Source organism: Passer domesticus, chromosome 8 (genome assembly GCF_036417665.1).
Source record: "Passer domesticus isolate bPasDom1 chromosome 8, bPasDom1.hap1, whole genome shotgun sequence".
Taxonomy (NCBI): Eukaryota; Metazoa; Chordata; class Aves; order Passeriformes; family Passeridae; genus Passer; species Passer domesticus.
In genome coordinates, this window is record NC_087481.1 from 42,440,698 (window position 1) to 42,466,036 (window position 25,339).

Sequence of the window (25,339 nt, forward strand, 5' to 3'; positions counted from 1 at the left end):
TTTAAACGTAGCTTATGCTTTTCCTTGAAAAACAGACCTAGTGTCCTGATACATCAGCTGGCAGCACCCTTGTAATGACAACCCAAGCAGCAGCTGCATATGGGAAAGGTTAATTATTCCCAGCAGCACCTTCCTCTGGGAGCCAGGAGTTTATCAGGGATAAACAGTCAGGGTTTGGGCCTGCCAGGTTGGCCACCCTGGCTCTTCTTGCTGAGGACAGTGAGGATGTGATGACAGAGCCAGCCCAGCCAGGACCTGGAGCAGTGGTGAAGGACTGCCACAGCTGCAGTGGGAGAGCAGAGGTAAAGGGTGGCTGCAGAGTGTGTGCTGGGGAGCTGAACTGAATCCTGGGGTGGGAAGTGTAATGAGTACATCTTGTGGAGCTGCCACAGGACTAAAAGGAATTGTTTCTGTTGGAAGTGAAGATCTTGTCTACAAAGTGTTTCTGGTTTTGTTGCCTTAGCTGGTGGTGTTATCCAATCATGGGAGAGGATGAAAATGTTGAGATAGGAATCAAAAAGCCATGGTCTTCCCCCTAAAAAACAAATCTGAGGATCTCCTACGGTTTCCCAGTCTTTGGGATCTGCAGATCAGGTTGTCAGTAGAAAAACTGAGTATTTGTTTGCTATTCAGCACTAGGCTTTGGTGTCATTAGCCACAGTTAATGCAATTAATAGTGTCTTGGGTTGTTGTATTTTATTAGTTAGTGGTGCTAAAAGGAAGACTTTGAGCTATTTTGAAACTCAGGGAAATATTGTGGTTAAACATAAAGTAAGGGATCCTCTTCTTTCTTCTCTCTCTTGGGTAAACAATGAATTTCTTCAGAGTTCCTAGCTGGGTTTTTAAATGCAGAGTGATGTGGATAATCAGCTTGGTTGCCATGGTGTTCCACCTTTGCATCTGATGGTGAGAAATACAAGCCCTAGCAGCACTGCACAAAGCTCCTATACTGGGGCCATGGAAGTAAAACAAAGCTGAGCATTATCTCAAGGTACTGTGCAATGCTCTGGCCAGCAGCCTGCTCTGTGGCTGCTTGGGTGGTAGGCACATGAAGGAAAAGTGAGCAGTCATTAAAAAACAGTCATCCAAGTCACATTCAGTGATGATGAAGCTTTTGCATAGTGTTTGCATAGAGCATTATCCAGCTATTTGCTGTAAAGGAAATTGTCTTGGCACTAAGCTGCATGCAACAGGCTAGATGCTTGTGGGAGCCACTGGGAAGATCCTGATCACTTCTTAGTGGTCTCCTTACAGCCATCCTTAAAACTGTACAGAAAGAGTCTGCAGCTGTTCCTGGTCATAGGCAGATGTCTAGGGCTGTGTAGGACCCCAGACAGCTGAGGGAAACTTTAGCTTTCCTACCAAAATGTACCCCATTTTGTGTGGATAAAGTATCTCAAGCCCTCTTTCCCCTGGTAAAATAACTTTGCTATTTCAACACTATGCCATTAGCTGGGTGAAATATCATTCATCTCCTAAATCCTGTTCCTGTACCTAGATGCTTCTGAGTTTCTCAACCTTTCTTTTCACAGCTGGTTTCTCATCCAGCTCTGTTCAAGTTCTTGTTTGGAGGTAGTTGCCCAACTGTTCTGTGGGAAACATGTAGCTTATGAAATCTCTGTGAGCAAGAAAGGTTTTTCTAGGACTTACTGTTCAGTGAGGTCTCAGTCATTTCTTATTCTAGTATAAACGTATGGTTTTCTACTTAGGTGATTCCAGTGTAACTTTAAACTTTAGGCTCATAGAAATTGTTTCTGGGGAGGGAACAGCTGTGTCTTCGTATTTATGTCCCTTGAAAAAAGTTAACGTGCTTGAATGCACGAGCGGTGCCCAGGGGCTCTCACCCGGGTCAGTCACACCCCGGAACAGCGCCGCAGGTGTCACGGGGCTTTGACGAGACAAAATACGCGAGCTTCTTGTCACAAAATAGTTACCGCTTTATTGGGGACTAGAAAAGGGGAGCGGACAGAGTCGGGGGGCACCGGCGGCGGTGGCAGAGAGCAGCGAGCGCGGGAGTGTCGGGCTGCGGAGCCCGGGCGGCCGGAGCGGCTCAGCCCTCCCAGAAGCCGACGAAGAAGCTGCACAGCGAGTGCCACCGCTCAGCGCAGTACGAGTGCGCCGGCTGCTCGGAGGGCTCCGGGCCGGGGCCGGGCTCGGGCAGCAGGCGCAGCTGCGCCTCGGGCGGCGCCCGGCCCGGGCCGCAGAGGCGGGCGCGGAGCGGCGCTGCCGGGGCGCAGGGGTGCGGCCGCCGCCGCCGCAGCCGGGCCAGGATCTGCCGCCAGTACTGCCAGGGGCGGGCGCCGAAGGCCGGGCAGCGCCGCGGCTCCCCGCGGTAGGTGCAGCTCCGCGCCGCGCCGCCGCCCGCCGCCCGGCAGCTCAGCCGCAGCTCGCTGGCCGCCGCCGCCGAGCGCAGCTCCCAGCGGCAGCGCTGCTGCTCCGGCGTGGAGAACCGCCCCGCCCGCGCCTCCTCCGCCTCCTCCCGCCCCGCGCCGCCGCCGGCGGCCCCCAGCGCGGCCAGGGCCAGCAGCGCCAGCGGCAGCCGCATCCTCGGCGAGCCTCAGCGACGGCGCGGCCCGGCGCGGGGCTCGCCCTCCCGCCGCATCTCCCGCGCCCTGCGGACACACGGAGCGTGGCGGCGCTGCCCCGGCGGCACCGCAGCCCCCGGGGTCGCGCCAGCCCGAGCCCCGCGCGGAGCGGGCTCATCCCTCCGGACTCGTAACCCCCGGGCTTTTAGTTCGTGTCCGTCCATCCGGCAGCTCCGTCCCGGGACCACGCCGGCCAGGAAGCCGTGACTGGACGGCAGCAGCCGGAGCCCATCGTGCGGCTGCGAGCGGCATCAGACCCGTCTAGGGGCAGCCCCGTCCCTTCCCCCGCCCCCGGTTTTCCCGCATCCCGGTGTCCCGGGGCACTCACGGCGCCGTGCGGTGCGTGGCGGTGCGGGACAGGCGCTCCCGGCTGCCGCGCGGGCCCGGCACGGGGTTATCAATGCTCGGGGACTGCCCCCAGCGATGCCCCTCCCCGGCCCCCGCCGCGGGGACACGGCGGGAGCGACGCGCCCCGACGGCAGCGGCTGGCAGGAAATCGCGGGACGCGCTTTGTTCGAGGAAGCCGCTCGCCGGTGCCACAAAACCATCCCGCAACCGGGGCCCCCTTCCGAGCTGGGCAGGGACAATGCGAGCCGAGCTGGGCTGCGGCAGCTGCCTGTGCGGGCATCCGCCGGGACCCTGGGGACAATGGGCGTGCGCCTGGTGCATCGGAGAAAATTTATTTATTTTCCTTTGCAATTGATGGAGTTGAAAGGGATTCTCGCTCAGGAAGTAGAATATCAGTGTGGATTATTTAGGATTTTTCTTTTTTAAATGTGGTAAGAGTCTTCTCTCTAGGGTGTGTTTTAAAAAATGCCAGAAGTTTCAAGAGCACATAGACATAACCTTTATGTTGCTGCATCTTTGGAGATGGGATATCAGACACCAGTTTCAGAAATCTCTTTTCATAATTAGGATCTCAAAACCCACATGTACTTCTGTTTCACGGGTGGTGATGTAGTTTGCACATCTGTTCCAAACTCTTTGTTGTTCTGACCCTGTCACTCAACCATGGCAGGCCCCCAGTTACCAGCAGCTCCCTCCTGCCCTCGCAGTATTGGATGAACAGATCAAGAGCAGCCCTGCCCAGAAGGGCTTGGGAGTGCTGATGGATGCGGGGCTGGATGTGACCCAGCAATGAGCAGTGACAGCCCAGAAAGCCAAACGTGTCCTGGGCTGCATCCAAAGCAGCGTGGCCAGCAGGGTGAGGGAGGGGATGTTGCCCCCCTGCTCTGCTCTGCCAGGCCCCAGCTGGAACACTGCATCCAGCTCTGGGATCCCAGCACAGGACAGGAATGGACCCATGGGAGTGGGTCTAGAGGAGGGTCAATAAAATAGTTAGAGGGCTGGAAGACTTCTCCTGTGGCAAAAAGGAGAAAGATGGGGACAAACTTTTAGCAGGGCCTGTTGTGACAGCAACACTCTCTTTTAGTTTTAAACTAAAAGAGAGCAGATTTAGATAGATATAAAGAAGCCATTTTTTTACAATGAGTGTAGTGAGACACTGGAACCGGTTTCCCTGGGAGGATGTAGATGTCCCATCCCTGGAAAGACTTGAGGCCAGGCTGGATGGGCTCTCAGCAATCTGATCTGGTTGAAGATGTCCCAGCTTGTTGAAGGAGCTGAACTGGGAGATCTTTAAAGTCCCTCACAACCCAAACCATCCTATGACATGACTCCGTGGATGACAGCGGTTGGTATTGACTCACTGATCTTCCTGTGCCATAAGTCCTAAAAATGAAGGACACCTGCAGAGGCTGAGAGGATGACTGCTGGAGGGATTCTCTAATTCAGGGATGGGGCAACATTTTCAGGTAGCTCTCCCACTTCCTAACTGCGTTGCATAGTTGGAGCTCTGCCTGGATCCTTGTTTGAGTGGGAGAGAAACAGCAGAGGAGAGAGGAGCATGAGAAGGAAATAAAATATCTTGGGCAACAAACCATAGGAGAGGGTTTACAACCAAGAGGACTTGCCTGGAGTTACAAACCTATCTCTGAAGGAAAGGCTGATGTGGCTGGTAGCTGTGTGGCTCCTTTCTCAGCATGCCACATCGTGTATTTCACTTTCATGGGTGCTGAGGACTCCCCATGGGCTGTAGGAGGAATCTTGGCATCTGACTGAGGGCTGTGGGTACCATGAGGCATCATAAAAGACTGCATTGTGACTTTTAAAATCTTTTATGGCTCCAGTGAGCACGAGGCACATCATGTGCCTTAACGTATTAGTTCACCAAATGTTGGAGTTGCTTTCAAATTAAGTACTGACCACCTGTAATTATTATATATTATTGCACTGAGATCTCTGTCCATTTTTCACATTCTAGCTGCCATTTATGCAGTGTGAAATGGAGTTGGCTAATATGTTTGAGAGAATTTTTATAGTAGATTATCCTAAGTGTATCAGCTTTGGAGGAAAATAGTACTGTGTGTTTTAATGAGCACATTGCTGTTATATTTTTTTGGACAATTTACTTTACATCTCATACAAGTCATTAAACTTCAGGAGCTAAGGAAAGAAAATAAACCAGAATGATATTTCTCTAGCCTACCTGTACAATAACTAATCTTCCTTAATATTCTTTGTCATGTTCTCCTGCTCCTATATTTACACACACATTTCCCTCCATGACTGTGACTTCTCTTTTGCAGTAAAGCAGGTGTTAGTCTCTGATGCTCATTGCTTTATATGAATTTTCCTGCACAAGCTGCAATTTTCTCTCTTGGATTTGATGGGGATACAGTGGGGGGAAGATCTTTCTTACATTACTAAAATCCCTGTATCCTTTTGTTCTGTGTTTGCAGTTTAAATCTGCTTAGTCTGTGTTACTGCTGTAGCTGGGTTTTGACTGCTCTTTCCCTACTCTCCCCCTATGTTAGAATAACCTTCATAGCCCTGGAAGCAGCTGGTTATGGAGTTGTCTTTGAAAACATGATTAGTGTGCACTGTGGCAGAGATGCTTCCCTTGCCTCTGCAGAGAGCCTGAAACAAATCCCTGGGGAGTTAATGGGCCTGTCCATCTGAGCAAATGAAATGGAGAGTGTGCTTTACCATGTGGGCTCTGCAATGAGGAGTTACAGATGTACCATGTTGGCTGTAACCTGGACTTCAGTCCAGATTCTGAACCAAATTCAAAGTTCATGTGGGCTCTCACAGGACCAGCCTAAAGTGTGAGACTCAGCTCAGTGGAGACAGTGCAAGATCCTGCTCTGAAACACCTGCACAAAGCCAAATGATGGAGTAATGTCTGCAGGAAAGCATGAAAGGCTACAGGAACCACAATTAATGTGAGACAACAGCTGGCATACAATAGCAAAAAAGGCGCAAACAGAAATAAAGGTATCAGCCATAAGACACAGGAAGTAAGGCATGGGCTAAAGCCAGGCTTTGAATGGGGCATTGTATCCAGTTTAAGCGTTACTCTTCAAAAAAAGATAAAGATCAACTGAACTGAGTCTGCAAAAGAGCAAGGAAAGTATCACAGACCTAGAAAACCTGGTTTATGATGAGGTGATTTAAACAAGGGGCTTGTTAACCTAACAAAGAAAAGAACTGAGAAGGCAAATGGTAAAAAATGAATCACTGATTAAAGCTATCTCGTTATGCATCTTTTTATTTCAGAAGTTCACATAATAGCCTTAATCCTACTTTTCATTGGTCAATGAATTAATTATCCTTTAGGTTTTAACTCTGAACTGAAAAACCTCTATTCTGTTTAGAGGCCACTTTGCAGACTTTGAAGACATTGCACAGGAAACTGTGTTAGGGCTTTGACTTCAGGGTTTTGATCTGTAAAAATTCAGTTGAATTAATCATTTATAAATTTTATATAAATGATTATCTTTTATATAAACTATAAAATATCTATATTTTATATAATATATATTTTGTAAAAACTCTGGTCCCTATGAATAATAATATCAGTTTCTCTTATTCTAGCTTCTAGGATTGCAGCAACAACTGCAAATGATTGCAAAACAGTTTTGTTTTACGAGTGGAAAGTAGTCACAGTTTCCAGGCTTGTAATTATAAATTCCTTTTCAGAGAAGTGGGTAGTGTAAACAATGTTTATGATTCATAAACTGAAATGGTTTAAATACACAAGCCCATAGCTGTGTTTAACCTTATTTGAGCCATCAGTCTTCCAATTTCTTGGTACTGGCTCAAGAGGATAACATCATATTTCATGTGTCTGCAGGGAGGTAGGCTGACCTTCTCAATTACCTTTAGATCCTATTTAAGCACTTCTCTACAGTCAGACTGATGCCTTTGTCCAGGTTTTTGACATGTTTGTGTGTTGCTTCTTTCATTCCCTGACAACAAAGTGCAACTGAAATTTAAAACCCAACCTTTCATTCCAGGGGTAGCTTTTTGCAAAATGGTAGAAAAGTTAAAGAAACTGCATAGTGTTGATCACGAGATTTATAAATAAGTTTTAATGATACAGAATTGGTTTGAAATTATCCATATCCCTATCCTTCAGTCAGCAGATTGTGCTGCTGATGATTGCTCTCTTGGAAGCCAGGACATTGCACTTCAGAATCATCCCAGAATACATTTTCTTCTCAATTCATCTGCTTAAAGAGAAAATCTTCCACATATCTACCATCTTTTTCATCTTGCATTCCTGCAGGCTTTTCCACGAGCTGGTCTGAGTCATTTGCCTTGTTTTCCACCCAGGTCAGGAAATCTTAGAGAATTGAGTTTTTGGTATGGTTCCTTTGCTCCACAGGAGCTGCTTTGTTCCTCGCACCGTGTATATATTCCTTTCTTTAGGTGACTTGGATATTCTCAACTCAGATTGTTGTGTTTCTGATTAGAAATGCATAACTGCATGCTACTTTTTTTAAAGTATGTTATTTTTCATATTTAAGAAGCCACCTCTTAAACGTTCTCTTCTGTAATCTGCTTTCCACTGTGAGGATGCTGCTTTATCAGCCATAAAAAGGTTGCCATGCTTATTCTTTGCCCTCATAAACAATCTTGGAAAGCTTTTTCATTTCTGCTTCTCAGATGTTCGTCAAAGAGCCATTGTTGCCTCCATTAGCAGGGAGCCCACATGACCACTATTTCCTACCTTCACTCTTCACTGTGCAATGAACAGACTGACCTCAGTGTTGACAGTGCCCCTTGTTGAGCTGGGTATGGGAGCTGCAAGAACACCCCTACAACTCCAGGCTTTTCTATCAGCTGATCAAAACTCCACATCTTGTGAAAGGCTGAACCTGAGCTTTGCCTTTTCCATTCTTTAAGCTCGTTCAAAATAATAGTGAAGAAAATCACAGAAGGAATTTATTGCAGCTAGTACTACACAGAGGACTCCGTTAGTCATAAAGACCATTTCCTTTCATAGAACTCACAGCTGGTCATCCTGTGGTCAGTTTGAAGAAGTGGGAGATCCATTACCCTTTGTTGTAGCAACATGCATCCAGACCTATCTGTAACTGAAACACCCTGCAAGTATTGCAGAAGAAAAAAGAACTCCCTTTGGAACTGCCCTTGTCCCCTAATTTCAGGCACAGACAGAAGGATTGGAGGAACCCATTTAATCTGAACATTTCTAGAAATGTAAAGTGTTAAAATTAGCTCAACAAATGCATCTTGACACTATTTCTTGGCTGCAGTGTGGTGGAGGTGACCAACATGCCAGGAAAGGTTTATTTCATAATTTGAGTGACAAAAGTAGCTAAAGAGCAGGAGGGTGTGGGGAGCTAAAGTGATGCAGGAGATGATCTATTAAAATATTATCAGGGAACACTTATATCAGATGGTGTGAGCACGTTGTTATTGCAGCAGCAGCAGGCACAGCACGAGGAGAGCAGTCTGCTGGGGATGGAACACCTGGACTAGGCATGAGCTGATCCCCCATCCACCACACAGGGCAGGAAACGTTGCACAGACCACTGAGATAACTCACAGGGGTGGGACTGCTTCTTTCTTTTCTTCTTTTCATGAAATGCAAGCAAACTTCACATTCTGAAAATGTAAATTGTTAGGGTTTCATTTTAGAAAATGTAATTGTAGAGCTTTTTAATGAGGAAAAAAAATCATAATTATTTGACAACCAAGCTGTAAACAGAAGATTGAGTTATTTTAAATGTCTTATGAATTGAGTAAATTTTTTTTATCTTGTGGAACACAAGATTAAAAAAAAAAAGGATTTCTAGAAGAAAAGGTCTGAACTACCAGATTCCAGTTAAAATTCCAGAAAACCTAAATGGCAAATTTATAAAACTTACAACAATAAACCATCCTGGTAGGTTTAATTTAATTTCATAAAAGATAATAGAAATAGTCAATTGTTTGTAATTGATGAAAATGCAATATGCATAGTTCTTTCTGTGTACCTCCATGTTAAAATACCTCTCCTGAAACTGGAGGTTGTTCAGACATTTAACTTGCCCAGTTAGTCAGTTTATTTGGACTGAATTATTTTGCCACCTGCTGAAGGCTGGAGATTGCTTTTCCATGGTGTGAGCTGATATGTAGACTATTACAGCAAAAAGTAAATGTCAAATGAGATAATTGTGAAAGATGTCATGTACCTAAAAGATGGATGTTTTTCTACAGGACCCCCATTTTTTAATGGATTATGTTTATTTTTACATTGTGGTTTTGTCTGAAGTTCCAAAATAGTGGGGAGACTGCTGGTGTATTAGATACAAGCAAACAATGAAATTGGCCCTGTCCTATAAATGACTGTGATTTTTATGGAGCAGAATTACACAGGCTGTGCAAGCCTTTATATACTCTGTCAGTGTATGATTGGTGGCTCTTGTACTACAAAATTCAAATGAGTTTGACATTGCGTTTCTTAAGTAGAACTATACTCTGCATAAATACCAATAAATTTAAAAACCGTACACCTTAACAAAGAAACATCAAAGAAAACCAAAAAAAGAAGAACTAAGAAAGTAAAAATTACTTAAGGCAGTTGAGTATCATGTTCTTCTCCTTTGCATTTGCCTTGTCACTACACAGGCCACTGAGTTTCCACATCCCACAGGGTCAGGTTTGTGTCTTTTCTTCTGTGAGGCAGTCAAAGCTGCTTTCTCCTTTCTGCATCCTGGTCTCCCTGGGCCTAAAAGGCTTATAGCTGAGGCTCCGAGACAGCAATGAGCATTTCTTGAAAGGAAATTATTATTTTGCTAAGTAATGCAGAAACATTAGTGTCAATAATCAATGGCAGTAAATTATGTGAAAATGTTACCCTGTACTACTATTCTACACCCAAGGGTTTTGGGGTTTTTTTACTGGATATAGATTTCCTTCATCTTGTGTCAGTGTGTTTCCCAGGAATGACTCTCATGATTGGACTGCAGGGGAGCAGAAATGTTGTAGCAACAATTAAAGGCAGAATATATATTTGGAAGAGTATGACTTGAGGCATTGTTTGGGCTCAGCTTGTTCCACCCCAAAATTACACGTTTCAGCTTTATAAAGTAAGGCATACTGAACAACAGTTGAAGCTCAACAAAGGATTTACAATTCAAATTTTCTGCCTGTCTAGCTTGCCTGTCACTGAAAGTTAGGATTAAATTCACAAAGGGGGTTATTCAGAAGCAAAATAAAATGCTGCTTCTATTAAAAAAAAAGTTTAGTGCATATTCAAATAATGCACAGCAGTTGCTTATCTGAAACCAAAAGTGATGGTAACAGTGAGTGCAGTGACCTGTGCTGCGAATAAAATCAGTTTGCATTGTCAGATATCAGTTCAGCACAAAAGGCATTATGTTTTATCTCTATTCCCCTGTCCCTGGACTTGCCCCATCTGTGCTGAGGTGATGCCTCTCAGGATCATCACAGTAACTTTTGAACACACTTCAAGGAAATGGCTTCCACTGCAAACATCTTTCAAACTACTTTGCACTTCTTGAGTAGCGTAGCTGTCGGCGGTACAGTGAAAATCCAACCCCTTTTTGAAAGAAGCCTGCAGTGACCTGCTGAGTCCCAAAGCCCTGTGTTCCCAGTAACAGCTGCTCTGTGTGTTACCTGTGATGGTAACACGTGTTTGGCGTTTTCAAACCCTTGAAGAGCTTAAAAGCTGTGGGCTGGTACAGCACACCAAGGAAGTATCAGTCTGGTGAAACTGTAATTTATAACTTGGATGCACTGGCACTACAGGGTAAACATTCTTGGAGTGAAAATTAGGGTTATTAATCACCATTATCCATTAATTTATTGTCACAATGTGGTTTGGCAGTACTAATATTCTGCTACAATCTAAAACATAAGAGGCAATGCTTAATTTCATCTCTTGAAACTCATCTCTTTTATGTATTTCTTTCCTTCTGTTAGCAAATGTGCACCAAGAACATTTGTCATGATGTTATCTCTGATGATTGTTATTGACTTAGCATTAGTAAATATTCTATACTCTGTTTTATTTTATGCATTCATTTATTTAAAATCTCTAACTGGTTCAGCTTTGTTACCAACAGCAAAAAATTACAACTAGTTTGTTTGCCCATTGGATCTTGTTACTCCCTTTCTCTGTCCTGCATCCCTGGCTTTTCCCCCACCAGCTAGTCAGTCTAGCCAGTTTTCCTCTCACCCTGAAGAAGGCATCTTCACTTGATTCAGGAAGTTGTTCCAGACACGTTTGACTCTTTGGCCTGGATTTCCTCTGACTGTAGAAGCTCAGACAACTTGCTCACATTTCATGCAAAAGTCATCACCAGGTGTGAGCCCATGAAATAGTGTATATAGACTTCATTCAGGCAGTTCAGATTTAAATATGAAAAGAGTAAAAGTGATGTGTTCTCACTGGGGGTGGGAGCAAAGATGAATTTAGTTAGTTAAAAATCTATTAAAATGTTGAACTGAAGTAAGCTCTGTGAATTTTTTCTTTAAAGAAAAAAGGGAACACAGCAACAGTTTCTGCAAATTTTACAAATGTCTTTTCAGTACCTAAAGTAAACTGTCTCAAGATGCAATTCTGTTCTTGTTGATGAAGATAAACCTACGTTCTTCCTAGCATCTTCATTAATTTTGTACTATGTACATGTGAAAAATCTTCAGTACTGGTCCAAACTTCATTTGCTGCTGTCAGTAGTTCCACTGATTGGCAGCTTTCCTTTAATGTAGCGACCCAACTTAAGAAAAATGAAATTCATTCATAAGCCCTGGGTTTTCTAAAATGTCTTCAATGATTAGACACAAGTAGGGACTGGGAAGGAATAACAAGACCAGATCAGGACTACAGTAAGGTTTTTCAAGCCAAATATGCTAGGAAAAAAAAGTCAGGCCTTGGTGCCTTTCTTTGGTGAAAATGAAAATTGGTTCTTAAGAGAACTAGAAATCTGAGGAATAGCCCATGTCCAGGGCATGCATCCTACTGTGTGCCTCTTTACAGTGGGAAGGGCGAGAGGTTTTAGGAAAGTGAGTCAAACAATTCCAATGAGATAAGGTTGGGTGGTGGGAGTCTGTAACCATGGTGATGAAACTACTCAGGTACATCAGAGCCCAGGGGCACTGGACTGATGGTGGTTAATATCCAGAAAGCCACTGCAGCCTCCTGAGTTAAGGGGAAAAACAGTTTATGAAGAATAAAGACTTTTTCACAAAATAATTTTTACTGATATCCAAGTGACTGAAATGTGCTCAATATGGTGTGCGTAGGTGCCTCATCTGAAATCCAACACAAGAGGCATGATTTTGGCAAAAGCAAAGCAGCAACAGATGCTTCTGACAACTGAGTTGTGTAACAGGTTTCTCTTGCTACAGCCTAGGTCAGCTGGTCCTCACAGAAAGTTTAACTGAAATGTTCAGGCATCTGATACTAATCAGAGGGATAAGAAAAAAACTGAGATGTGATACATACAATGGAGGTATGATCTTGTTTTCCTTACAAACATATTTCCACTGGATTCTTCATTTGCTAAAGTTGGCACGACCATAAACTCCACTACCTGAGCTTTTGCATGACCACAAGAATTTTGTATTTATCTCAAGTATATAATAAAGGAACAAGACCTGCAGGTGGTTGAGAACTTTGTAGACTGACAGAAGGAAAGACAGTGGGAATTATTTGAACAGGAGAGGCATTTGGTATGCATTGCAAACCCACCACTTGTACTTTGCTGCACTGAACTGTGTTTTGATTCAGACATTTAGGGACTGGCTAACAAGAGTGTTTTGATGAGGTATCTGTGAGGTTGCACTGTTTTGGCACCAGGGCTATTTAGAAGTTATTTTTAGGTCACTGTGATGTTAATGGTATTGTAAATGTGGTACTGTCAGGCATGGACATGAACTGCTTTTAGTCAGTGAAATGCCTCACACACACTGTGCTGAATCCAGAAGTAGATAAGTGGATTTGGTGATCTGAATTATAAGAAGTGTGTTTGAGGAATAGCCATAGATCTCCCTAAAAAAACCCCTTTACTTTTACTTAATAAAAAAAAAACCTTTATTTTGCCCTGCCAAACCAAGAAAGTTGTGACCCAGAAATAGATAACAAAGCCCTGCCAAGTTTTTGCTTTGAAAGATGCTTCTTTTGAGTGGCTGCAATAGTGTAAATAGGAAATAATTTTGCCTCTTAATTTCTGCTGAAGTAAACTTTGGCTTATTCTAATAATTGCAATATCTCATCACATATCTTAAGAGATTTAATATCTCTTATCTTTAATATCGCTTATCAATATTGATTGAATCTTGTGTAATCTAACACAGTAGCTTGCCCTGTCATGAGAAGAGTATTGGTCAGAAATCACAGTTAATCATTGCAAAAAATTATTAGGAAAAATAAGTCTTGCTCATTTGCTATTCACAGAAATGGGTGATCTGTAGAATGATTCTCAGTCTAGGAAAATAAAACTACATAGAGTGTCAATATGTATATGTTATTAAATCAGCAACAGCAGATGTAGTCTGAATAGCTATGTGGTGTAGTTTCATATGAAGTACCTTCAGTAATATGCTACTGAAAATGAGAATGAAGAGTTTATAATATGCAATTTCTGAAATTTGTTGCAGTATTGATCATTACACTGCACTTACTGCAGCAGACCTTACTACTGTAAATGACTGTAATGTGTATCATCTGCACATCAGTAATAACCATTAGCAACTAGCTACAAACAATTATTTCCATCATCACTTACAAAAAACAATTCCAAGCTGTCACTTTAAAAAGATGCAGTAAAGACCAGGAGTTTCTCTTCAGGAAAATGTACACTTATTTTCAGGAACAATTTGACCTATTAATGAAGCATATTTAAACTATGACCACAAGCACTGACACAAATAGCTTTTTCTATTCTTAACACAAATATAGTTTCATAGATTGAAGCTACCATGCATTTTTGATTGCTCTTAAGAGAAAACATTATTCAAATATACCAATTCCTTAATTTCTGCTACCCACTCTGCCCCTCACCACTTTCATCACCACTTTATTTAGAGTGGTGATGAAAGTGGAGCCTAATTCTTGGGTGAGACAGCTCCCATAGCAGGGCAAACACTGGGAGAAGGTAAATCTTTCTCTTCTATTAATTAACATCTTTTATCACTAATAATGAGACTGTACATATACTAAAAAAAAAAATCTCCTGTGCATAATAATTTAATGTGTGGCCTCGACTGCCAGAGGAGTGCCTGCCCATGAGCTGGGAGGTGTGAGGGCAGGGACAGTTCCTCTCTGAGGGATGGAGCCAGCTGAAGGTCGTGCAACAGAAACAGGAGGGTAGCAGGCAGCTGGGAAGTCACACTTCAGGGTAGTTTTTGTCAGGTTTATCAGTATCTCCCCGGGATGGGTTTTAGTGTGGAGAGCATGGAATGAGATGTCTCTTAGAGCTTGAATATATAAATTTGGTTGGTTGGTTGGTTGGTGGTTTTTTTAAGGAGTTAGACTCTGACATTCTTAAGTGTTTCTGGTTTGTGTAAGAAAGAAATATATCAAGGAAAATACAAATTGAATAATTAAAACCTGAATCCATGTACAGTTCATGTATGATAATCTAGAAACTAATCAATGGGAATCAAAACAAAAAAACACCTTGTAACTTTTTTAAGGCAGCACCAGGTTTATTTCAGGGCTGCTCTCCAGAGGAGGCACTAGGCATCCTGAATAATAGTTGTTAAATGCTCAGAAACGTGGATAATCACTAAAAGAAAGGAAGTATAGCAATGGCATCTCAAAGTTCTTATCTGTATCTTTTTTGCCTTTGAGAAAACATCTAAGGATGATTGCATGCAAAAGACCCCACAGCCAAACACCTTAAGCTGAATGCTTCCTACGAGACACATTGTCATAGTGAGGCAGGACTAGAGATGATCTCAAGAGACCATTACCCTCTGCCTCTGCCCCAAGGCAGGATCAACATTGTCACTGTCATATCTGACAGAAGCTTACAGTCATTTTACTCAGAGAGATGTCATAATTTACCTAGGCAATCTACTCCAGTGCTTAATTATACTTATTCTTAGAGAGTTTTTACAAATTCTCGCCTTGGTCTTCCTTACCTTCCTTACCTTACAAGAGGTCTATTACCTCTTGTCCTGCCACTGTAGCCCATGAAGAACAGATTGCAGTCACACCCAAGTATTCCCCAAGGACACACTCCTGAGAAGAGCAGGGTAGCACGAGCATATTTTCCCTAATGAGGGGGAAAATGCATACAGGAATTTAAGAACCACACATGGTTTAAAATCACAGGGAGCAGAGTCTCTTTTCTGCTGCTGTCCTTTCAGCACAGATCACTGTTCTGAAGAATATAATCTCTACCATTTATGAGACAATGCCCAAGAAAGCTCTTGCAGTGTAAGCATTCTTTATGTCTCTTTCTGGACAATTGCATCTTCATCATCTTCCTGAGATAAATCAAAGCAAATCCATCATAGGTGGGGGACAGAAAAAATGGGAGAAGGATGGTGGTGAGTGGAGAACAGTATTAAATGGCCAGCAGCAGAACCTTTAAGTAGTGGACAGAGAAACAGAGGGCAATGAGATGCCACTGTATTGCCTTAATGTCTGCTGAACCCTTCTATACAGATAGAAACAATCATAGTTTTCACAGTATTCTCTCTCCTGCAAGCCATCCAACATCTATTTGCTCAGCCTTTTGTTTATCTTCTTATTTGCAAGTAGTGAAATGGGTTGACAGAGATGATGTAGTCACTCTTTATTTTGTGGATCATATTATATTTCTACTTTCTGAAGGGATTGGCTGCCTGAACTATGAGGGTTTTTTACTTTGATCTAATCATCTCACTGTTCTTAATATATACCTCAAATCTGACCGTAGAATGGGGGTGAATAAATGCCTGAGAGACGTCTAATGAATGTGAGTAAGGGGTGATGGTGGCCATGGGAAGAGGTAAATGTGGGGCTGCTATGTGCCTTAGGAATGGACTCCATATGTCTATCACCCCTGTGTGGTAAGAGCAGGGTTTTCCATCCCTCTGGCATGGGGAGCTTACATGGAGACAGGGAGAACTCTCCCTGTGTGGTGGCTGTGTGCATGAGAAGATTAATCACTCATCCCTCTGAGACAAGGCAGTGGGGTTCCTCACACCGACCAAGTCCTGTTCGGGGGCAGCAGTTTACAGGGATGGCTTTGCCTTGCAATCCAACTGCAGAACAGCTGGCACTTGACAACTGCTGGGGCTGCTGCCGAGGGCAGTCTGTGTCTGAGAAGTCACAGCCCTCTTCTCCACAGTCATCTCCTCACTGCTGTGCTCTCCCTGGAGGTTTATGGCATGGGGCACGGGCTGCACCCAGGCAGTGGTGGCAGCAGGAGGCACTGGCGATGGGACAGCTCCTTCCTTCTGGCAGGTGGTGTCACGGTGATAGGAAACCAGCTCATTGCTGAAGTTGACCCTCTCCACAGGGGATTGGGGTGTGCCACAGCAGCAGCACCGGCAGCCCAAGAGATTGCTGAAAGCCCTCCTGAAGTCTGCATTGAAAGCATAGATGACTGGATTCACCGAAGAATTGGCCCAGCCAAACCACACAAAGACGTTGAAGGTGGTTTGGCCAATACAGAGTGACTGCCCTTCAGGGTCCTCCTCCAGGCTGGGCTGGCAGAAAGGCAGCAGGCAGTTCAGCAGGAAGAAGGGCAGCCAGCAGCAAACAAAGACTCCCATTATGATAGAAAGGGTCTGCAGCACCCTGGTCTCCTTGTGCAAGGAACTCCGCAAAGAGGAGGAGGGCTCTTTGCCAGGAGCTGGCCACTGCCCCCCTGCTCTCTCAAGGGTGGAGATGCGGCGGATCTGGGCCTGGGCAATCCTGTAGATCCTGGTATAGGTGATGATCATTATGGCCACGGGGATGTAGAAGCTGATAAGGGAGGAGGTGATGGCATAAGTGCGGTTCAACCTGACATCACAGCGGGCTGTCCCAGGGAGCCAGGAGCCTGGATCTCTACTGTCCTTGGCTTGATGCCAGTGTAGCTGCACGGGGATGAAGGAGATGAGGATGGAGAGAGCCCAGGCCACGGCTATCATGGTACAAGCAAGGCGCTGCGTCATCCTGCGCTCATAGCGAAAGGGGCTGGCGATGGCCCAGTACCGGTCCAGGCTGATGATGCACAGGTGCAGGATGGAGGCCGTGGAGCACATGATGTCGAAGGCCACCCAAGTGTCACAAAAGTGGCTGCCAAAGAGCCAGGAGCCTCCAGCCACCTCAGTGACCGCCTTCCACGGCATCACCAAAAGGGCCACGCAGAGGTCCGAGATGGCCAGTGACAGCACGAACCAGTTGGTGACCTTGTTGCGGAGGTGGCGGAAGCGCAGGACGGCGAGGCACACGAGCGCATTGCCCAGCAGCGTGCTCAGCACCAGGGCGCCCAGCAGGCACCCGGTGAGTGCCCGCAGCGCCCACGGGCCGCCCCCCAGCGCCGCGCTCCCCATCGGGGGCGCTGCCCGGGCGCAGGGGCCGGCCCCGCTGCCCCGAGCCCCCCGGGCCGCTGCTGCGGGCGGGACCCCCCGGGGCTGCGGGAGCTGCGGGAGCGGCCGCCCGCGGGGGCATCTCTGCCCGCCGCCCTCGGCGCGCCCGCGGCGGCTCCGGCTGTCCCGGCTACTCACCCGCCGGCTGCCGGGGCCTCGCCTCTCGCCTCCCGGCTCGCCGCTGCCGGGGCCCGGAGGGAGCGGCCGTCCCGCCGCGCCGGGACCGAGCGGGGGCCGCCCGGGAAGGGACGGAGCGCGATTCCAGCCCCGCGGGGGAGCGCTCCCCGCAGCATCGCCCTTCCCCAGTCCCCAGCCCGGACCTGTCCGAGTGTCCGGGGCCAGGCAGGAGCTGGCGCTCTCCAAGTGTCGCCTTTTGCAGACCGCGGTCACATCTCAGCTTGGTTACCGAGCGGGATGTCACTTCGTGTCGGTTTACATCCTCCGGGAATGCGCTCAAATCTGGCTGTCAGAATCTGTTTTCACCAAAATAGTATCGTGCCGCTTATTTTTTGGTTTGAATTTTTATGTAATTAAACCAAAAGCACAGAAACCTAAGATCTCTAGTTTGGATCTGCTGCATTTTGGTAATAAGTTGTTCACAGCATCCAAACCCTGCCTCTTTATTTTTCAGCCAAAGGTGTCTTCTAATGTATTTCAACAGTCTTCTGTTTGTTATTATATGTCATATAAATGTGTATAATTACAGCACATATTTACAGCCTACATTCAATAAAGTATCCTAATGCAAATAGGGCATAATCCTATTTGCCATATCCTATAATCCTACAAATTCATTTTCAAATAATTTGTATGTTAATCCTGTCATGAGAAAAAGACATTAGGACATTAATAGACAATATCAATAAATGCAATTAATTGACTGGAGAAACAGGTATTTCTTTTTATATTAGGTATTTTTTTATTTCTTTGCCTATTAATTAAAACTACTCCAAGTCACTAGTTCTAATACAAATAATTTTCAAACAGTAAGTATATGATTGCCATTATACTCTTATGACATTTCTGGTAATTAGTAGAGAGAGTGGAAATTTTTTAAATAAACCTTGAACAGCATAGCTGGCAGCTTACCCTGTAAAAAAAAAAAAATCAGCATATTTAAGCTCAACTAGTTGGATTGCACCATTTCATAACAGATTGTTAACACTTGATCCTGTTTTTTAAGATCCTATTTTCTTTGTGCCTTGGACATCACAGTCTTCATTAAGCAGCCCACTGTGTTATTCCTGCTATGATACTGAAAATTGTAATACACTTCTTGTTAATGTTTATCTTAAGACTAACTCATAATTCAAACAACTGCTGGAGAATCTTCTCTAATTAAACATGTACTTCGTTCAGCACTAGGAGCTGTAAAAGTAACATAGGCTGGCATATAAGAGCCATCTCCACTTTGATCCTATTTGGAACCATCTGCAGTTCCACATAGGTGGATTTTGCCAACATCTGCAAACCCCAGTAGATCTCTGATGTTCATTCCAATAGTAAGGACTAAATCTTAGTTTGTAAGAATTATCTACACACTTGCTAATTTGACTTGATACATTTACTTTTATGTAGCAATCAATTAAATGACTCCAGATGACAGAATATATTAGTGAAGGATTGTAAGTGGGACAGTAGCTGGACCTAAGGCAATACAGCACTGAAAAGGAAAGAGCAAAGCTTTTGCATATTCAGCAGACAGTAGTGCTGCAGGGCTCTGTAGCACAATGTAGCCAGCATTCTCCATATTAAAATAACTCTGTGTATCTCCTGTTCCCAGGATCACATTATGCTCTGTGAGTACTTCTGGCTCCTTTTTAGCATGCATTATAAAGGAGAGTGTATATGATGATGCTGTTTTGTGTGCATATATGTGAGTGCCCCACCTCAAAATTTTGTGGCTGTTGGTTGAAGTAAAATCTGACTGACCAATCTCAAAAGATACATTTCTGATTCCTGTAATTAAAGTAGGCATCTAGGTTGTAGTCAGAACCCCTACTAACATCCTCACTGATAGGAAGGTTGTAGTGTGGACTCAGCCCTTACTAAACACAAGATAATCTGCACAGAGAGACATTGTGAATGCTCTTACCATGAAGAAAACATTAACAGACACAATCATCTTCTTAGATACCAGAGGATCCAAGTGGAAAATGTAAATGCTTAAGAAACTGTATGGTGAGTCAGTGGCAAAGACAGGAATAGAAGCATTGCCCTGCTTTTATTCCTACATTGGGTTGGAAGGAGTGAAGTGTAAGCTTATGGGAGAGGGAGAAAAGAAAAACACAGGGGAAAACACAACACTATGTGAAAAATAGTGTGTGAAGGGAGTTGCAAATGCTGTAAGCTTTGATTTTAACTATTTCTTGAATTTATCTTACTTGGGATAAAACAGGAAAGTTCTGGGCAAAATAATGGAAAAAATACTGATGGAATGGATAAACCAGCCTCTCATGACTTCAGAAAACTTGCAAGCTTGTTCCATCTGTGAAAAATATAAACTTATCCAGAGAATATATGTAAGACATATTGCAATATGTATATAACGGCTTGGTACTGTATGATTTTTAAATGAAATCGCTGCATTTAAAATCTCTCTCCCTCCAAGAAGAGATTTATATAAGAAACCAAAATCAGTTTCCTTCTCCTTCCCCTTTCTTTCTTTTTGTCTTACTTTTCCCTTGTAAAATTACCTCATCCTAGACTAAGTGCTCACATGTTTTATAGCACATATGATTAAAGGAGCCCTGATTCAGAAATTAAAATTGAGCCTTTAGGAGTTTACTATGACTGCATTTGGAGCTCATTCCTCAGTCTAGTTCACTGACATGCCGGCTGGACCACTGAGGCAGGTTAAAACTAGTGCTCAGACAGGACATGATAATTCAACCCAAGCCTCAAGGTGCCTGCTGGAAGGGCACTGCATGTGCTGTGGTGCCACAGCTGGCTGGGGGAATGGCAGGCTCTGCTCTGTGCCTGGGAGCTGTGTGCAGGGTTAGTGTGAGTGCCACTGATGCTGTGTGCAGGGTTAGTGTGTCACTGATGCTGTGTGCAGGGTTAGTGTGTCACTGATGCTGTGTGCAGGGTTAGTGCTCAGTGTCACTGATGCTGTGTGCAGGGTTAGTGTGAGTGCCACTGATGCTGTGTGCAGGGTTAGTGTGTCACTGATGCTGTGTGCAGGGTTAGTGTGTCACTGATGCTGTGTGCAGGGTTAGTGCCAAGTGTCACTGATGCTGTGTGCAGGGTTAGTGTGTCACTGATGCTGTGTGCAGGGTTAGTGCCAAGTGTCACTGATGCTGTGTGCAGGGTCAGTGTGTCACTGATGCTGTGTGCAGGGTCAGTGTGAGTGTCACTGATGCTGTGTGCAGGGTTAGTGCCCTGTGTCACTGATGTTGTGTGCAGGGTTAGTGTAAGTGCCACTGATGCTGTGGGCAGGGTTAGTGTGTCACTGATGCTGTGTGCAGGGTTAGTGTAAGTGCCACTGATGCTGTGTGCAGGGTCAGTGTGTCACTGATGCTGTGTGCAGGGTTAGTGCCCAGTGCCACTGATGCTGTGTGCAAGGTTAGTGCCAAGTGTCACTGATACTGTGTGCAGGGTCAGTGTGTCACTGATGCTGTGGGCATGGTTAGTTTGAGTGTCACTGATGCTGTGTGCAGGGTTAGTGCCCAGTGTCACTGATGCTGTGTGCAGGGTTAGTGCCCAGTGTCACTGATGCTGTGTGCAGGGTTAGTGCCCAGTGTCACTGATGCTGTGTGCAGGGTTAGTGCCCAGTGTCACTGATGCTGTGTGCAGGGTTAGTGCCCAGTGTCACTGATGCTGTGTGCAGGGTTAGTGCCAAGTGTCACTGATGCTGTGTGCAGGGTCAGTGTGAGTGTCACTGATGCTGTGTGCAGGGTTAGTGCCCAGTGTCACTGATGCTGTGTGCAGGGTTAGTGCTCAGTGTCACTGATGCTGTGTGCAGGGTTAGTGCCAAGTGTCACTGATGCTGTGTGCAGGGTTAGTGCCCAGTGTCACTGATGCTGTGTGCAGGGTCAGTGCCAAGTGTCACTGATGCTGTGTGTACTCATACAGGCAGTGACTGGAGGCTGCAGCCACATTGATCCAGTGTCAGCATTTCTGCTTTGCCAAATGAATATAATACCAAAGTGGTTAATTAAATAGTTAATTCAGTTCTGAGATCTTGTCCAAATGGGAGAGAATTATTATAACAAACTTTGGGAAGTGGTGTCAGTTTTTAGTATGCGGTCAGAATTTCAGACAGCCACAACATTGTGTTTTGTTTTGTGTTCATTTATTTCAGAGATTTAGTGAAACAGAGCCTATGAGCAAGCTGGAAATCTTCCTAGCACCTGGGAGATGTGATCATCTGATAGCTACATTAACAGCAGTGTGGGATTGGGATACTTCACTGATCAGCATAACATGAAAAAACCTTATAGAATAATTCAGCAACACAAGCTCTCAGTGGTGTCTGGAAAATAGCTCGGGATATGTGTAGGATGAAACACTGCATAATTAGAAGGTGATATTTCTGTATAGTAAATATACGCCTTTTTTTTTTCTCATTTCCCTCATTCCTGTCCATCTATGATGCCAAATGTTGCATATTGGTTTGTACAAATAGAAAATGTTTCTCAGCAAATATAATTTACAAGTGTCCTTAATAAATAATACGTTTTAAAAGTTTCTCCACTTTTGCACTGCCTGTGATTAGTCCTACTCCTACTGGCTGTGCCTGGCTGCAGCATTTCCTGAGGGATTGTCTGCCAGTTAAGTGTAGCTTAAACACACTGCAGCAAATTGAACCTTACCCTTTCCAACTTTCCAACCACTCCCTCTTATTCTGTTTGCTCAAGATAAGGGAGACTTGTTCTTTTAAGGATAAACTCCTTTTTGCTATTATTTCGGACCTGGTTCAACATTCACAAGCAGTGCTTTGTAAACTGGGGTAGGCAGCTCTTGCTTCCAGCTATTTATTCCTGTATCTATCTTCCAGCTTCATGTGCTATGAAACCAACAGAATTGCTAGGACAGTAATGGCAAAAAAAAAACCATGGCAAAAAAAATTAGGTTATTTTTCATCCATAAGACCAATTCATACCAATATCGTCACTGAAACTGTTCACTCATTTGCTCTTGTACATTCTGTAACAATTTCTTCAACTTTCTATGAAAGGTTTGAAAGCTTCTACACTGGTCATATCTTAAGAAAATAATTTATAATACAATCCAGTTAAAAGTTTTCATGTGTAACTAGTGCTAAGCCCTTTTCAGCTCTCACTGAGCTCAGAAGGAATGACTCTTTCAAGTTTCATCTTAGTGGGATTTTTTTCTTAGAGGACTTCTCTTGTGACTAAATTTATCACACAGAATTCAAAAGCACCCAGATCCTGATACTCAGTCTCAGCAACATTTTAGAATCATGTTGTATGTTCATACATAGCATCTGTAGGTCCAGGGCAAATTAAAATCTGATCAACCAGATTATTCCTAAATATTTGATGTGAACTTACCTTATGAAGAGTATGTGTTTGGAGAATGCAAAGACAGACTCCTGTTCTCATAGCCCCCAAAGTGTATTACAACATTATTTTAAAATTTCATTACAGAATATAAATCAAATATGACTTGGCAAAAAAAAAAAAAAGAACAATTCCCACGTATTACTTTTCTTCCTGCTTTTGCTGTATCAGCCATAGAAGTGATTTTATCTGTATTAATGACACAGTAAGCAAACAGCACAAGACAGGAATTTGTTGTCATCACCACTGGGGAGAACTAACAAATGTTTATCAACAAGATATTAACTTTAGAAAAGTAAACCCTCTCATTGCACGTGACCATATATGTTGGTAGGAAAAGTGCAAAGTAAAATCCCTGCAGATGAATGAAGTCTCACAAAAAATAGGTACTGCTGTAGGCTAAGAACCATGCTGCTACTCTGCCTAAAAACCAGAAAGTTTTTAAAAGCTTCAAAACCAAGAAGTATATGTGATTCAAAATTAGTGGATGAAATATGTAAGAGGCAACACAGTTCTTGTTCCTCTGAATTTGTTATTTGTTATATAAACCCAAAACAGGTAGGTGGAAAACAACTGGCCAAAATGTTCTCAGGGACAGGAGAAATGGGCTCAGATCTCCTCCTTACAGTGAACCCCTTTTCACTTCATCCCAAAAATATGCCTCCCCTAAGAACACAGAGCTACTGCCTGAGCAAGTGACAATCTCAGGCTGAGAAACATGAGGTCCTGTGTTGCCTGTTGACACTTACTTGTTCCTTTTCTTCTGCTTCATCTGTGTCTGTTCTCTGCCCATTTTTGTGAATCTCAAAGGGTGAATTTGTACAAAAAGGAAGAGAAAACTTGAAGTCTCTGTAAACACATCATGAGGTTTCTGGCAGACATGGACAGAGACTGTGGATCAGGTAAGTAAGTGTTGAAATGGTTAACTGGATAGAAAGAGGAAAGCAAAAGGGTTTTGGATCATAACAGAAGTAGATTTTAAATTTCTTTCATTAATATCTTCTACACTCTTAAGAACCTGTGTGATTACAAATCTGTTTTGGATGTAGTAATAAATACTTCTGTTTTTTTCTATGTTAACCTGGTTTCAGATAAGGATGATTTCTAGGTAACTCTCTGTCCATATGGATTTAATGACATTTAAACCAGGAACATTTGGATACATTGGAGTCTTTGCTTTTCTGTATTTTGATGGTGAGCCAGAAGGAAACAGAAGTCTATATATAGGTATATCATCTAATTAGCCCTGTCTGGCAGTGGGAAACATGGAGGTTACATGGAAGGAGAGTCTTCCAGTGACTGTCACTAACCTGGAAAGGTTCCTGGTGCCTAACAGAGCAATGACAGCTACAGCTTAGCCCATAGCAATGCTCAGGGTGGTTTTGGCACTGTTTGAACCACCACAAGCATAAACATACACAAGCAAAGTAATACAGACTGAACTGCCTTAATACAGATATACAGAGTGTTTGATCCACGGACAGTGTAATTTAATTCTAGGACTGCAGCAGGACTGGGAGTGTGCCAAGGAGAAGCTTTCAGTGTGCAGGAGTCTGCCAAACAACTTAATTAATTGTTAGTTACACTCTGCGATGAGATCTTGTCCAGAGGGCTTTGTATTAAAAGTGCAAACTGCTATTAGTGGGGTGCAAGATGTTCTTTCCAAAGCAGCATTTCCAAAGAAGTGAAAGCCTTGGGAGCGAACTGCCACAGATCACAACTATATTGCAAACAGAAGGACATCTGAGGTTTTGGGAGCCCTGGGGTACAGCTCTTCCTACGCATTGATTTGAGGAAGCCATTCCATATTTTAATTACAGAAGTAATGAAACAGCTCTGAGAAACTATCAGCTACGTATTGGTAATGGTGTACCTGTTAAGTGAGTATTTCAGTTAGCAGCATTGATTGCAAAAGAGTTAGACTAATATTTGAATCCTTGTTATGTTGTCCTTTTGATAATAAGAAGTTAGTGGCATTGCCTTATTAGTTATATAGTTTGTTGTTTGGGTTTTTTAACAGATTAGTGTTGTTTCTCAGTCTTTGGGAACAAACTATAAATTACAGATTCCTCATTCATAATCTGCTATTTAGTCCCACTTCTTCCCTGTGGTTTGTTCACAACACTCTACAGAATACCTGCTCATCCTTGCTCATTCAAATCAGACTGAGCTGAATTGGCTGAACATTTGCCTGACAATGGGAAGTGCTGAATTAATTCCCTGCTTTGTTTTGCTTGTGCACAGCTTTTGCTTTACCTGTTAAACTGTCTTTATCTCAGCCTATGGATTTCCTCATTTTACACCCCCCATCCCATGGGGACATTGAGTGAATGGCTGTGTGCC

The 25,339-nt window shown here is 43.9% G+C and overlaps 2 protein-coding genes and 2 long non-coding RNA genes across 4 annotated transcripts; 1 reads left to right on the forward strand and 3 right to left on the reverse strand.

Moving 5' to 3' along the window:
* On the forward strand, positions 1-23,941 carry LOC135306608 (uncharacterized). The gene is made up of 3 exons (XR_010367398.1): positions 1-302; positions 21,775-21,996; positions 23,807-23,941. It is a non-coding gene; the product is annotated as an uncharacterized LOC135306608 (long non-coding RNA).
* FGFBP3 (fibroblast growth factor binding protein 3) lies at positions 1,917-3,737 on the reverse strand. Its single transcript, XM_064430867.1, has 2 exons — positions 2,914-3,737; positions 1,917-2,612 (listed from the first exon to the last, which is right to left on the reverse strand). Exon 2 carries the CDS (start codon positions 2,543-2,545, stop codon positions 2,051-2,053), a length of 495 nt encoding a protein of 164 aa, XP_064286937.1. The 5' UTR covers positions 2,546-2,612; positions 2,914-3,737; the 3' UTR covers positions 1,917-2,050.
* On the reverse strand, positions 4,344-4,693 carry LOC135306607 (uncharacterized). The gene is made up of 2 exons (XR_010367397.1): positions 4,573-4,693; positions 4,344-4,451 (listed from the first exon to the last, which is right to left on the reverse strand). It is a non-coding gene; the product is annotated as an uncharacterized LOC135306607 (long non-coding RNA).
* Positions 14,013-17,929, reverse strand: LOC135306605 (D(1)-like dopamine receptor). The gene has a single exon (XM_064430866.1). The coding sequence runs from the start codon at positions 17,433-17,435 to the stop codon at positions 16,128-16,130; it is 1,308 nt and encodes a 435-aa protein (XP_064286936.1). The 5' UTR covers positions 17,436-17,929; the 3' UTR covers positions 14,013-16,127.
* Positions 23,942-25,339: the final 1,398 nt, after the last annotated feature.